Here is a 14,589-nt window from a genome sequence, read left to right as displayed (position 1 = left end):
AGTCCCCCTCCTTTTTCTTTTAATTTGAGAAACATTTAGCAAACTCTTCAGTCGGGCTCACGGCTTATGTAAGGGAATGTGTGACAGAAACTGTTCCCTGGAACAGAATGTTATAAATATGCTAATTAGTGCTTATTAAACCAGCACGTTGGTTCCTCACCCTCACGTGTGCCACTGCCTCCCCATGGCTCCTCTCCCCAGCACCCTGCTGCCTGTCCCCCAGCCTGGGGACACCCTGGTGGCACTCCCCAGGGTGCCCCTCCCAGGGGACACTTGGCTGCTGCTGCTGGGTGACAGGGAGGTGGGGAAGGGCAGAGGATCCGTGCTGTGCTGGCACTGGGATGCTGGGGACAGGAGCCCAGTTCCCAGCTCCTGGCAGCCCTGGGCATACTGGTGGTGCTGGTGGCAGTGATGTCCCCTCCAGGGCTGGCACTGCCTGCTTGGCACACTGCTGCAGTCCCAGTCCCTGCTGCTGGCTGGGAGAGCTCTCCCAGTATGAGCACACTGGTCTGGGTGGTTTTGAGGCTCCTTAACCCTTTGGTACCAGGAGCTCTCGGGTTTGCTGCTTTGTACTTCTCCCTCTCCCCCAGCAGAGCTGCCTGGGGGCTGGAGTGCCCCGGGGGAGTTTCATGAACTTGCTTCTTTCTCCACATTCAGCATCAGGGTATCTCCAGTTTATTATGCTGGAGCATTCCCAAGGAAATACTCTATATTACAGGAATAAATCAAGTGAAATATTGGCTTTTTCTGCACCAAAAAAAAAAAAAAAAAAAAAAAAAAACACCAAAAAACCAAAAATCAAATTAAAAAATAAATAAAAGAGTGCTCTGGCAGCTGGAGGTCCCCAGGGTGGGATGGAGAAGAGCTGTGGGCTGGGAAATAACTCAGGGGCAGGGGCTCAGGTGTGCCTGGTGCCAGCTCAGCATCTCCAGCCCCAGGACACAGGGTGACTCTGCTGCTCCTTAGTGATCTCGGGTCTCCCAGGCTGCCTGGGGAGCTGGGACTGAACCCCAGGAGTGGTAGCAGAGCCCTGGGAATGGTACCAGAACCCCAGGAGTGGTACCAGAACCCCAGGAGTTCTAGCAGAACCCTGGGAGTGGTACCAGAACCCCAGGAGTGGTAGCAGAGCCCTGGGAGTGGTACCAGAATCCCAGAAGTGGTAGCAGAGCACCAGGAGTGGTACCAGAACCCCAGGAGTGGTAGCAGAGCCCTGGGAATGGTACCAGAACCCCGGGAGTGGTAGCAGAACCCCAAGAGTGGTACCAGAACCCCAGAAGTGGTAGCACAACCCCAGGAGTGGTGTCAGAGCCAGTCCTGCAGCAGGCTGGCAGGAGGGAGATGCTCCTGGCTGGAGCAGGCAGCTCTTGGCACAGCCCACCCGGGGTGTTCTTCACTGTAATATAAATAGAGGGAAGTTAAATTCTGTGGCTTGCTCATATTTTTGCAGCTAATCAATCTGTTGTGCTCCCAAGCTGCCAGTCTTTTCCTGGGAGTTTTATGGTGTTTCTCTGAGTGGGGATGATTCTTATGCCTCTGCAGCTATGGATTAGCGTGGAGTGGGAGCCCCTTTCCGTGTCCTGTGATTATCTTCCAGCTGTAAAATGCTTTCCTCTCCTCTCTGGGGATGCAGCGTGGCAGAGGGGTTGGTGCAGCACAGGGGCAGAGCTGTGGCTCAGGCTGCTGGGGATGCTCTGCAGCCCCTGGGCTTGTGCTGTGCCCCAGCCCCAGCTCCCCGGGTTGTGGCATCAGGGCCCCCCAGCCCCTGTCACCTGCCCTGAGCCCACAGCAGGGGAAGCTTTGCTGTCCTCAGTGTCCCAGAAGTCCCCTGTGAGCAGGCTCCTGTTCTCTCTGCCAGTCTGCTCCAGCCTGAGGAGCGTTTCAGTTCCACCCTATTGATGTTGACTTCTCGTAATTTATTTTTCAAACCACCCAAACTCCTGCTCCTGATGTGACTGGAGGATTTCTGCAGACTCTTTCAAATGGAAAGCAATTTATTTCCACTGAGTGCTCAGATGTAACGTGATGAGAGAGGGCGAGGAGGGGAAATGGGAGGCAAAGTCTGGTTTCAGTCTGTTTGTTCTGCCAGCAGCTTGAGGAGCAGCTCACACTGATGGAGCCTGGTGGAAGGGTTTGGGGATCCTCCCAGAAATTTGGGGATTAATGAGGGAAATGTGCACCAGCAGCAGCAGTGCATCCCAGGCCTTGTCATAAATAAACCTGCAGATGGGTTCAAATGGGAGGTTGTGGGGCCTTGGACTGAGCTCCTGGAGGTGAGGAGGTGGCAGGGAAGTGGATATGTCACTTGTTACACTTAGGGAGCCTAAATAATTGTGGAAATATACTGGCAGCAGTTTTCTGCATCATGTGGCACCTAAAGCCTTTCAGGGCTATAAAGGGAGCTGCAGGACACTCAGTGAGCCATTCCTTTTAACCCTTGGCCGTGGCAAGCTGGAGGTGCTGCAGATCCATGTTTGCCTTTGTGTGTGTGTCCCAGGTGATGCTGGCAGAGAGGAAGGGCACGGATGAGCTCTATGCTGTTAAGATCCTGAAGAAGGATGTGGTGATCCAGGATGATGATGTAGAGTGCACGATGGTTGAGAAGCGTGTCCTGGCTCTCTCTGGGAAGCCCCCGTTCCTCACCCAGCTCCACTCCTGCTTCCAGACCATGGTAAGTGCCAGAGCTGCAGCCTGGCCCTGGGCAGAACAGGCTGGGATCTGCTGGGCCCTGAACATGGAGTGGGGGGAGGCTGAGACTTTGCAAAATGGATTTTGGTCACTTTGCTTCACTGGTGAGTTTGGCAGCCACGCTCTGCTAGAGACCAGTTACCAGTTACCCGGGACTGATGGTGCCCTGTGGAGTGGCTTCAGGTTGCCAGGACTCCTGCCCTGGCCATCTATTTTGGATTCCCCAACACACACCTTTGGGGATTTTTCCTGGATTGCTGTTTGCAAAAGCATCCATGTTACAGCAGAACCCCCAGCATCCATGTTACCTCCTGCCTTGCTTGCAGAAACGTCCCCATGGCCAAACCATGTGTGTTAAACCATGTTAAACTGGAGGTGGTCACAGAGGGTGTCTGCAGCTCTGAGGTTGCTCCTCAGGGAGCTGCTGGTGGCCTTGGGTGTGAATCCCCAGTCCCTGGGGTGCCCCCCCAGCCAGGCACCTCCCTTATCAATCAACAGCAGTGTGCTGAGCTTTTTTTCTCAGGCTTCATTCTCGTGATCAGAGATGGTGAGGAGAGGGCAAAACCTGACGCAAACCACAGGAAATTCAGTTTGAAATGGGCACGGGATTGAGTTTGTACAAATCAGAGGCAGGGAGAGGGAGTGGGGACCTTCAAAGCAATCTCTGCCCAGGCACCAAGCAGCCTCTTAATGAAAACGTCCAGGCAGGTGTCAGCAGGAGCAGGGAGAGGGAACCAGCAGAGCCCTTTAGAACGATGACAATGCTGTCCAGGGGGATTACATTTTAATATTATCCCAGAAATTTCATTTACCAAACACATTCAGTGTATTTAAAGCCCGAGGACCGGCTTTGCAGCATGGTAATCAAAATGTGGCAGGAGAAGCTATTTCACACAGCATCTCTCCAGCATCTGAAGTGAGTCAGCACGGGATTATTCCTGGCAGACCTATAGTAGCTTAATAGTAATCGTATTTGTAATGTAATCAAAATGTATAGCAGGGTGTATTATCGAGTGCTGGCACAAAGCACTTGGATTCCTGGGAGCACAGAGCAGAGCACACGGCTCAGCCAGGGCTGGGGGGGGAGCAAAGCCCTAAACCTGGGGTTTAAAGACTACATGAGATCAAGCAAGGAGATTGCTCCTGCCTGGAGCTGAGAGAGGAGAGGCCCTGAGCTGAGGGATCTTAGGGTGCTCTGGAGAGGTCCTGGGCTCCTGGGAAGGGGGTGAAGTCCCCAGGTGAGCTGTGACCTGCTGACAGCCTCAGATCCCAGGGGCTCAGAACCAAAGGGCACCCAGACATGAGCTGTACCGTGTGGATGGGGAACTGGGCTGCTGTCCTGGCCCAGACTCTTGTTCTCTGGTTCCTGGGGGGGAGTCAGGCAGGAGGAGAACCCAGCAAGGGCTCTTTGGAAGGGGGTGGGTGTTGGAAGGAGCCCCTGGGCTGCCCAAGGGGGTGTTTTACCAGTCTCTATGGGGGGTATTTATGGGTTGGTAACTGGCTGTTGCTCAGTGAGTCAAGATGCTCCAGGCTTAGACAGACCCCATCCATTCCTGCCATCGAGAAGAGCCAGGACAGCTCTGTGTCCCCATCCCTCTCCAGCCTGGAGCCTGCCCAGCCATCTGCCAGCCCTGATCAGGGTTTTTTTTTCTCTGAAGCACCAGTGTTCTCTTCTCCACCTGAATAAGGAAAGCTCAAATCCCGCTTTTAGAGCTCAGCTGGCTGTTTCAAGAGACCATCTCTTTCAATATTCCTCCTTCCTGAAGCTGTTGATGGATTTAGGGAGCAGCAGCTGGAGAGGGGCACAGGGAGCCTTTGCTTCCCAGTGCTGGCGTGGCAGTGGCTGCTGAAGGTGACATTGCCTGCCCCAGCTGGACATGTGCCACGGCAGAGACAGCCCTTTACACAGGGGAATGCTCCGAAATTCCCAGTCATCTGAGAAGCCAGGACCTCTTTTCCCTCTCCCCATGTTGTACCCAGCCTGGCTGCCCCCTGGGTACCACACATCAGGTGCCACCCCTGGGGTGATGGAGGAGCTGAGTACCCCCCCATAGCCCTTATTATGGAAATGCTGACATTTGCATATCTTCTGGGCTCCTTCTCCTGTCTCAAAAGCACGGCAAGGTTTATTTAAGGAGGGAGTGAAGAGTGGGAAATGCTGTGGATGGTTATGTACTGCTGCCAGCCTGAAGCTCCTGCAGTGCCCAGCCTGCCTGGTTTGCCTTTGGTTGTCAGGACTGGGGCTGAGCCTGGGGATGTCTTTGGGTTCCTACGTGTCAAGGCCCCACAGCTGGTGTTTGGAGGCTGTAGAAAGTTGCTTGTTGTAAGAAGGATGAGCCCAGCCTGGTGCTACACCACATTTTGCTCTTTTCATCCAGAACTGACATTGTGGTCAGAGATCTGCTGGCAGGGAAGACCCACTCAGATGCAGTCTGTGTCCCACCCTGATGGTCCCAAGCTGTTGTTTCTCCATCCCTGAGAAGTGTCCTGCAATGGTTTGGGTTGGTGGTTTTGGCAGTCTTGCACACCCTGGTACACCTGTGGAGTGGACTGCAAGTGAACACAGGCTCCACCTGCACCCCTCAGGCAGGGCATGATGAGAATTGTACTGCCCCCAAAAATACAGCCAGGAGCTGCTGGTTGCCTTGGTCCTTACTTCTGACTCCTGCAGGTTCCCTGCTCTAATAATTCTGCTTTGGTTTTTTGGTTTGTTTTTTTTTAATCCAGGATCGCCTGTATTTTGTGATGGAATACGTGAACGGAGGGGACTTGATGTACCAGATCCAGCAGGTTGGGAGGTTTAAAGAGCCACATGCTGTGTAAGTTCAGCAGCCCTTGTTTGGCACCTTCAGGGTAGAGATTTGACAGATCTTTGTGACAGGGCTGGAAATTTAATCCAAACCACAGACTTTTGTGGTGCAAGTCCTGGGCAGAAAGGGAGGGGAAAGGAAGGACAGCAAGAGCTGGAGGATGCAAGGATTCTGGGCTTAGCCTCCAGCTCATCTTTGGGGCACAATGCTCTTGTTGGTAGGTAAATAAAAGCACCAGGCAGGGAGGTTTGGAGGCTTCCTGGAAGACAGAGTGTGGGGGGGTTTGACTTGGTGATTTGCACTCTGGCAGAGTCCTCTGAGAGCCAGAACGCTCTTGAAGGAAAGCAGTGGTGCTGCATGTTATCTCCTCAGCCTCCCCGGGATGACAGATAACTTTTCAAGCCTCATTGCCAGCACACAGGAACCAACAGCTGTAGGTCTCAGCTCTCACTTAATGAGAATTTGGGTAACAAGAAGTGACAGCCCCTGCCAGCCCCAAGCATCCTGATCCCATCCCTGCCCCATCCCAGCAGCGGTGTCACCCTGTCTGATACTGGTCTGCTGTGGCTGTGGTGTGCCTGTCTTCTTCCTTTTGGTCACGTATGCCCAGAGTGTTTCACTCAGTGAGACTGGATCTGCAAGGTTTCCATTTTGATTCATCTCCTGCAATTATCAGCCCTCCTCTTAAACCTTTTCCTTTCAGATTCTACGCAGCAGAAATTGCCATCGGGCTCTTCTTCCTGCAGAGCAAAGGCATCATCTATCGGTATGTGAGGGAGTTCCTGCCTCCCCTGGGGACCCCAGAGCACTGATGAGATGGCCCTGATCAGCTCTGGGGCTCCCACAGCCCCACTGCACCTCTGCCCCACTGACCACAGGGCTCTGCTCCCTGCCACTGCCACCACAGGCTCTGGCAGCTGCCATCAGGTGCCACCAGGTACCATCAGGTACCATCAGTTGCCATCAGGCACCATCAGGCACCATCAGGAGACATCAGGTGCCATCAGGTACCATCAGGCACCATCAGGCGCCATCAGGTGCCATCAGGTGCCATCAGGTACCATCAGGTGCCATCAGGTGCCATCAGGTGCCATCAGGTACCATCAGCTGCCATCAGGTTCCTGCAACCCAAACAGAGCTGGGAGCCCCTATGTGTTTGGGTTTGGAGAAGGTTCTTTGTCCCCACTTGCTAGGAAAGCAGCTTTGGTTCCTCCCTCAATACTTTTCTCTCCATAGGACAGGAACCCTCCCTGGCAGCTCGGTTCTGATCCCTGGGTTCTGCTGCAGGGCACTATTTCCTTACCACTGACACCAGAGCTTACACGTGGCTCATGCTGAGAGCAGCAGGACCAGGCTGTCACTTCTGGTTCAGACCCAAACACTCCTTTCCCTTTCACAACATGATCCCAGTATCCAGCCTCTGCCACGCCTGCTGCTCCAGCACTGGAACCAGTGTCCTGCTGCTCATCCCTGCTTGCAGGATTCCCAGAGCCCAGAGCAGAGCATCCCAGTGGGTGTCAGGTGCCATGAAGTGGCAGGTGGCTGATGGCTGATGGGTGTTTTGATGGGGGAGCACAGCTCTGGTGATGCAGGGACTTGTGCTGAGTCAGTGCTTCTGCAGTGCTGAGGAGCTTTAAGAACCCTTTGATCTGCACAGGCACAAAAAAGAAAAAAAAAAAAATCTATGATTTTTTAGATGAGAGCTTTCTGCCCTACACTTAAAAGTGTTTTGCCCAGCATGGTGTTCCTCTGGGTTAAAAGTGAGCTGCACACTTCATCCTGACTGATCTCTGAATAATTTTTATTCGCTTCCCCAAACATCCTAGAAAGAAGCCAGAGCCCACCCTGCAGAGAGCCCCTGGAGCCAGGCAAGGTGTGCCTTGATCTCTGACTCCATGCCTGGTGTTGCTTTCTCTCTGCAGAGACCTCAAGCTGGACAACGTGATGCTGGATAGCGAGGGGCACATCAAGATCGCAGACTTTGGCATGTGCAAGGAGAACATCTGGGATGGGGTGACCACCAAGACCTTCTGTGGCACCCCAGACTACATTGCACCCGAGGTAGGGGCTGGGGCAGGGCTGGGGATGCTCCGGACACCTGGGCTGGGGCTCCTCGACACGGGGTCACCTTGCTCTGGGACCATTTCTGAGACAAACAGGGACACCAGTGGAGTCACTGGAAGGTTAACCCCTTCAGCACCGTCCATCCCCCAGAGGCTACAGCTGCCTGGGAAGACACAGGGATGCTGGACCCTGCACACAATCCTCCTGGCTGGTCTCCCTGCAGAGGGTTTTCCCTCTCTGGGTGTTTTTCCCACCCTCTGCCCCTGACATTCCCGTGCCTGTCCCATCCTTGCCACGCTCCAGCCCACCCTGGGAAGCTCCTTGCACACCTCCTGGAAAAGCCAAGCCCGGGAGCTCTGGGCTGTGACAGCACAAGGGGACTGGTGGGGAGGGGAGGCAGATGAATGAGCAGTGGGTAATATTTCCATGGGAAGTGGAAAGCTTTAGATCTCCGCAGCTTGCTGGGTGGCTGGTGAGGAGAGGCTCCCTGTCTGCACTGCTAGATTGCTCCAAAATTGCTTTGCTTTTGGTTGTTACTCATGTGATGGAGTCACATATGACACTTCCATGAAGTGCTGGATGGGTGCAATTTAACATCAGACTCGTGAAATTCAGGTAGGTGATTATTCCCAAAGGCCTCTTCCCTTAACACAGAAATACCCCTCTAAAGCCTTCTCAGCCTGCTGGCTTTTCAGTGATGAGATTAATATTTATTCACTTCAATATTTTAGAGAAAGAGGTATTCTTTGCTGGGATGTAGTTAGATGTGCTTGTATGATAAATCACACTGGTTTGCTGCAGCCAGAGAGGTTTTTAATTACTTGTTCAAACGTCCATCACATATCCTCATCCTACCAGGATTAATGCTGCTGCTCTGGTGGTACACAGCTCAGGTGCTGGGTGTGATTAATACTCTTTCAGAGCAGGACAAATGGTCACTTCTCTCAGTATTTGCTTGAGTGTTATCACCTAAATTCCTGCTTTCTTCTCCTTGCTCTAATTTTTTTATTATTTTTTTATTTTTTACCAAAAGAAATACAGAAGATGGGAAATTAGGATGCAAATCACCAGAGTACCCAGGGATGGTACTGAAGCCTGCTCCCAGCAGGTCTCCAAAGAGTGAATAAAAAAAGCAGCCCTGAGTTTGTAGGGAGCACAGGGGTGTGCAGAGCCCTCCTGCAGCTCCAGGGCCCTTCTGGACCCTGCTTCCTCCCCTCGAGAAGCTCTGATGCTCTCCAGCCTTCAGGGTGAAAGTGTCCAGTGATTTGCTTGACCCAGTTTAAGGGCTTTTTCTATTCCAAGGTACAGCTCCACGTGCCAAGGTGACACTGAGTGCAAATGGCCCCACCTGTGTCACTGCCTCTGAACAAAAAGTTCTTCAGCCAGGGGGGGTTCGACCTTCCCTGCTGTGCAGGTCACAGAGAGTCCTTTTCTGCAGGGATTTCTTCCTCTTTTCTCTTAAAGGCCTTTCTGGTGGGAACACACCTGAATTTCCCAGGGCACTCGTAAATCATCTCACAAACAGGAGGGGGGAACTTCAGTTGCACTTGGTGAGGAATTTCAGAGCTGAAACTTGGTGTTTGGTCTCATCTGGGACACTTGAGGCCCCTGGAGTTGTACCCCAGGTTTGGCCATGGCTGGAGGGGGAGCAGGAGAGAAGAGGAGGAGGTGTTTGGTGTCAGTCCTGGTCTCTGCTGGGCCCTGGTGCTGACGCTCAGAGGATGGAACCTGGCTCACACCTCAAGGTGTCTCCAGGTGACGTCCTGGTGGGCACTCTGGGGTCTTTTGTGAGGACTCTGGAGATGCAGGCAGTGCCCTGGGGCTGTGCTGGGAGCAGCCCGTGGGGACCTGGTGGCTCTGTGCCCTCTCTGGTGCTCAGCATCTCCTTTGCATTTGCACGGGAGCAGGGGAATCTTTGCAGAATATAATTCTGTAATTAGGATGAATAAATGGCATAATTGTTTTGCATCAAGTAGCAGATGGCAGAGCCCAAGGCGTGTCACAGCCACTGAGATGCCACCAAGCCAGCAGCTGGAGCAGAGCTGGGCAGAGCTGTGAAGCAGCAGAACAGGGCAGGGACACCCATTTGTAGGGTGTTCAGTGAGGGATGCTCTGGGAATGAATCACAGAAAGCAAAGTGGCTGCTCGGAGTGCAGAGGGGTTTGGCTGTGTCACAGGGCCACTGCCATCCACCCAGGGACAGCCTCTGCCTCCGGGTTTCAAACCTGCTCTGAAAGACAAAAAAACCCCCAAGGAGCATCTGGGTAAGGCTGAGTGGCTGCTGCTCCTGCTTCAGCACTCCTGGCTGGGAAAAAGCTGCAAGAAGACAACAAATATGACAAATCTGCATCTGAATCAGAGTGAATCCATCTCAAATGACAGTGAATATTCTGAGTTTTTTTAGTTCTTAGTGCACATGATTTTTGAGAATTACTGAGCCCTTTACCTGTTGTGTTCTGTTTCCCACCATTCAGGGACTGGTGTCTCAGTAAATAATCTTGTCCTTCTGACCCAGCTACAGCTTGAAATTAGTTTGCATCGTGCCACCAAGTTAAAAAGGGGATGATAATCCTGCTGTGTGTGTTGTTTCCAGATAATTGCATATCAGCCCTATGGGAAGTCTGTGGACTGGTGGGCATTTGGAGTCCTGCTCTATGAAATGTTAGCTGGCCAGGTAATTGAAATTTAATTGGTTCCTGTTCTGGGGTTGTGTTAAATGCCATCCTGAGCTGGGGTGCAACTGGTTCCATTGCTGGCACCTGGTGGGGGCAGCTCCTCAGCACTGGGGGTGAAGCCCTGGGATGCAGCCCTGGGAACTGGGATGCTGGGTTGGTGTGGGGCTGGTTCTGTGGGTGAGGATCCCAGCAGCAAAGGGAAGCTCCAGGATCCCAGGCTGTGGCTGAACCTCTGTTTGCTCTGCTCCAGGCTCCCTTTGAGGGGGAAGATGAAGATGAGCTCTTCCAGTCCATCATGGAGCACAACGTAGCCTACCCCAAGTCCATGTCCAAGGAGGCTGTGGCAATCTGCAAAGGGGTAAGGGCTGCCCTGCCACCTCTGGGAGGGGGAGTGGGGTCTGTGCTGCCCATGGGGTCCCAGCAGCCCCTTGCCCTCCTTGCCTGAGTCCCTGCAGGCTCCCAGCACAAGGAGCACCTGACAGAGCTCAGTCCTGCTCCTAGAAGCTCTCAGCTTGTGTTACTTTGTGTGTATGTACTAAAAGCAATTTGAAATAACAGCTCAGTCCTTCCTGTGCCCTCACACTGCCCCGAGCAGAAGTGGGGGTTGGGGCTGAGGGGTCTGAGGTCAGAAGATAACAGGGATGTGGGAGCTGAGGGCATCTGCTCAGAGACCTCCTGCCCATTATGTGACAACTGGGGAGGTTTATTCCATCTTTGACTGGAAAGAAAAAGGCTGCCTAGAGGAAAGAAATGTGATTTCTGGGTAGTTTTTCTCGGGTCAGATCCAAAGCCTTCGTCCTGCTGGGGTTTCCATTGAGCTCTGCTGAGCTGCCCCTCGAGGGAGAGCTGAAGTTCAGTGCTGGTCTCTGTCTCTCTTTGGGCACTGCTTTCATTACAATCATTTGCAGGGAAGGGCAGTGTTGCCCGTTGTCCTGAGCTGTGTCTGGGCCTCGGCAAGACTTGAGTGCAGTCTGAATTAACCTGGGAGGTGGTGGCTGAAGGCACCTGGTCCTGGTCCTGGTGCTCTGCATGTGGTTCTTGCTTGGGGCTGAGCCTCCTCTCAGCCCCCCAGTGTCAAACAATGCTATAAATACATGTTTGTGTAGGAACTTAGAAAATGTTTGCTTTTAATAGTTAATATTTAAAATGTCTGAATGTTCCATCTCTCAAAATAGTGCTCCCATCCACAAATGACACATCTTGTGTTCAGCTCTCCCACTGCGGCATTTCAAAGCCTCTGCCGGCGTTGCCAGGATCCCGAGCTGGAGTTGGAGAGGAACATTCCCTCATCCTGGGGGGAAAAGCTGCTGCAGGGGTTCCCCCAGGGAGGGGATGCTCCCCGGGCCAGGCAGCAGGACACAGTGCTGTGGGACCTGAGCTCAGACACTGCTGATGGAAGGGGGGATCCCCACAACCATCCCCACCTCTCCCGTGCCTCTCGGTGGTTTGGTTGGGACATCAGGGGAAAGTCCTCTGGGTTGGTGGCCGGGTGGCAGGAGGGAAGGTTCCTGGTGATGCTGAACATCCTCATCCCCAGGGACCCCTCTCCCTGTCAGCTTTGTTTCCTGTTACATCAGTCAGAATGTGAGTGCTGTAAATAGAGAAGCAGAGACAGGGAGTGCAGAGTCTGCTGGGTGTAGCTGGAATGGATTTTCTCACTTCTGGAGCTGTGAGGCTGCATGGGAGGACATTTAGCCATGCAGGGAGGGCTTGGTTCTTGATAAATCCCTGTATTATTTTGCAGTGAGCTGGTGGCTGCCTTCGTACAACTGTTGTTTCAGAGAAGTGCACAAAAACTCGTGACATTCTTTGCTGCCACCAAACTGCTACGCCAGAAAATTTAATTAAAAATACGTGTGATATTTAAGAACTGTCAGCATGAGCAAGCTGGAAACAATTTGAGTTTTCTCTTGGATTAGTGACATATGTCTCTGTTCACCATGGGAACATCGAGGCCAGGCTGGGTTGGTACACGTGGGTCTTCCAGGAGGGCACAAACCCATCCCGATGGACAAGCCCTTGGAGAGGCCTCTGCTCCCAAATGCCAAAGGTTTGGTATTTGCTCTCCAAACCAATTCTGCTGCTCCCATGCAGCTTCTCCCCAGTGTGCCAGTGCCAGTGCCAGTGCCAGTGCCAGTGCCAGTCATCACTTACTGCTGCACAGCTCAGAGATGAGAAGCATTTGATCCTGAAAGCCTTGTATTGGCTTGAGCCAAGAAACAAGTGTTAATCAGAGACAGTTGGCTGGGAAGCAAACTGGGGAGTTAACAGAACACAGCTCCTTGACTTGACAGTCAGCATCAATTAGCAGATCAAATGAAGCATTTCCCTCCTCTGCTGTCAGCTGGGGATTTTTTTCTGAAGGTTGATGTTGGAGCTGCTCTTTCTGTGGTGCAGGTAGCTCAGCTTTGCTCTCTGGAGCAGTGTGTGTGTGTGTGTGTGTGTGTGTGTGTGTGTGCAAGCCCCAGCCAGCCACTTCCCATCCCATCTGTGCTGGAGCAGAGCAGCCTTTTCCAGGTGAACAGATTGCCCAGGAATGTGAACTCCCTCTTCCATCCCTGCCTGGCAGCAGAGGCACAAAATGTCAGGTTTTCTGCAGGGATGTCTGCAGGTACCCCAGAGGCTGCAGGGATGGTGCTGCCTGGGCAAAGTGAGGGGTTTGCTGCCTCTGGCTGGGGCTGAAGGGCTGGGATTTGCTGCCAGAGGGTGGGTGGCAGTGCTGGGGTGTGCTCAGGCTGTGTGCTGGGGTGGGGAAGGGATGGGATGGGCACAGGGCAGGAGGGTCCTGGCAGGGGCTGCTTCCCCTGGGCTGTGCCATCTCATCAGACACGGGCACAGCTTCACCTTGGTGCCAGTGTGCTGCTGCTACATGAGGCCCATCAGTGCATGGCACCCACTTGTGCTGAGACAAAAAATAAAGTAGTTGAAGCCAGATTGGCATTCCAGACGTCAGCTGAACCATTACAGGTGACTGGGTGTAGAGCATCCTTCCTTCTCTGCAGAAGCCTGAAGGGTTTTCACTGTGGTAGGATGGGGATTAAGTCACCTTGCTCCTGTTTAATACAAACAAAGCTCAGCAATTATCCCATGTAAGCCACCAGATTCCATCTCTATGTTTATGAGGTCCTATAGATCAATAACAGATGGTGCCTTCATGCTCACGTGCATCAAAAGCACAATAGGAAAACAAGAAAATCCAATTTCTGGATGCATGCATTGAAAATACTGCATAACTGCACTGTGGCACAGCTCCGTCCAGCTTTGCAGGCTTCAACCTTCTGTTTCTTTTGGGGATGTGTCAGGCTCAGCAATGGGTGGGGAGGTTTCTCTGCTCTCTGGGCTGAGTGTGCTGCAGATCTGTGGGTGCCCCAACCCTCCTGGGGACCCAGGGGGGCACCAGGGCTCTCTTGCAGACCCCCAGCCCAGGGTCAGGCTGCAGAGCTTTGGGATCAGGTGCAACTGCCCTGCATTTATAAAGCCAGCCTTTTGCTGCAGGTGCACTGCTCACGTTGTGCTTATCAGCATCTGACACAGCTCAGGAATCCCCACCTGATCTCCAAACCCAGCTCAAACAATGCCCCTGGGATATCAGTGTTTGTACAGCCCTTTATTCCCCTGGCCCATCTCTCACCCTTGTTACTGAGCCAGTGAAAAGGAGAAGCTGAGATGATAAACACTCTTACTGAACTGTTTGCACTTTGTTCTCCAGTTTGGTTCTTTCCTGAGAAATGGGCCTCTTGTCTGTGCTGCTGCAGCTCCATGGAAATGGGGATTCAGCTTCTAGGGCTCAGGAAGGTTTCTGAGGGCAAGCTGTTCATCCTAAATAGGCAGTGGCTTTTAGAAGTGAATAGTGCAGCTGCTGAGGAGTTTGCTCCCGAGCTCAGGGACTGCTGAGCAGCTTTGCTTCTCTCCTTGTGCCTCAGTGAGCCAGGGTCACTCCCAGAGGAAAAGGGGATGTGCCCAGGGCTCCTGGGCTTGTGATGTACTTGCCTGCTGGCATCATCAGCATCCCCTGTCCCCGGGGCTGCTCTGCCCTCCCCTTTGTCCTCTGCTGCGGGCACCAAACGCAGCAAGAGGAGCCGGGAGCCCCTGGGGGGGTCAGCACCATCGGGAGCCCCAGCACCCAGGGGACTCCTTCCAGCAGGTATCTTGGGAAGCTGCTGGAGACTCCGTGAGTGACTGTTCCTTCTCCTCCTCTCCCCAAGCTGATGACCAAGCACCCTGCCAAGCGCCTGGGCTGTGGCCCGGAGGGGGAGCGGGACATCAAGGAGCACGCGTTCTTCCGCTACATCGACTGGGACAAGCTGGAGCGCAAGGAGATCCAACCTCCCTTCAAGCCCAAGGCTGTAAGTGGG

The 14,589-nt window shown here is 53.2% G+C and overlaps 2 protein-coding genes across 15 annotated transcripts in view; one reads left to right on the top strand and one right to left on the bottom strand.

Annotated features, from left to right (window-relative positions):
- ARHGAP17 (Rho GTPase activating protein 17) overlaps positions 1 to 14,589 on the bottom strand; it is a 268,089-nt gene that overhangs the window by 149,028 nt on the left and 104,472 nt on the right. The window lies entirely within an intron of this gene.
- The window catches only part of PRKCB (protein kinase C beta), an 84,286-nt gene that overhangs the window by 56,802 nt on the left and 12,895 nt on the right, over positions 1 to 14,589 (top strand). For all 4 annotated transcript variants that reach the window (XM_071760554.1, XM_071760553.1, XM_071760556.1 and 1 more), the window contains 7 exons: positions 2,495 to 2,668; positions 5,413 to 5,504; positions 6,199 to 6,261; positions 7,418 to 7,556; positions 10,153 to 10,233; positions 10,485 to 10,592; positions 14,440 to 14,580. In XM_071760554.1, coding sequence (XP_071616655.1) covers positions 2,495 to 2,668; positions 5,413 to 5,504; positions 6,199 to 6,261; positions 7,418 to 7,556; positions 10,153 to 10,233; positions 10,485 to 10,592; positions 14,440 to 14,580 — 798 coding nt within the window. The remainder of the gene's footprint in view (positions 1 to 2,494; positions 2,669 to 5,412; positions 5,505 to 6,198; positions 6,262 to 7,417; positions 7,557 to 10,152; positions 10,234 to 10,484; positions 10,593 to 14,439; positions 14,581 to 14,589) is intronic.

The sequence above is a fragment of the Heliangelus exortis genome, chromosome 17 (assembly GCF_036169615.1).
Source record: "Heliangelus exortis chromosome 17, bHelExo1.hap1, whole genome shotgun sequence".
Classification (NCBI taxonomy): Eukaryota; Metazoa; Chordata; class Aves; order Apodiformes; family Trochilidae; genus Heliangelus; species Heliangelus exortis.
This window is presented reverse-complemented; position numbering and strand designations above follow the sequence as displayed.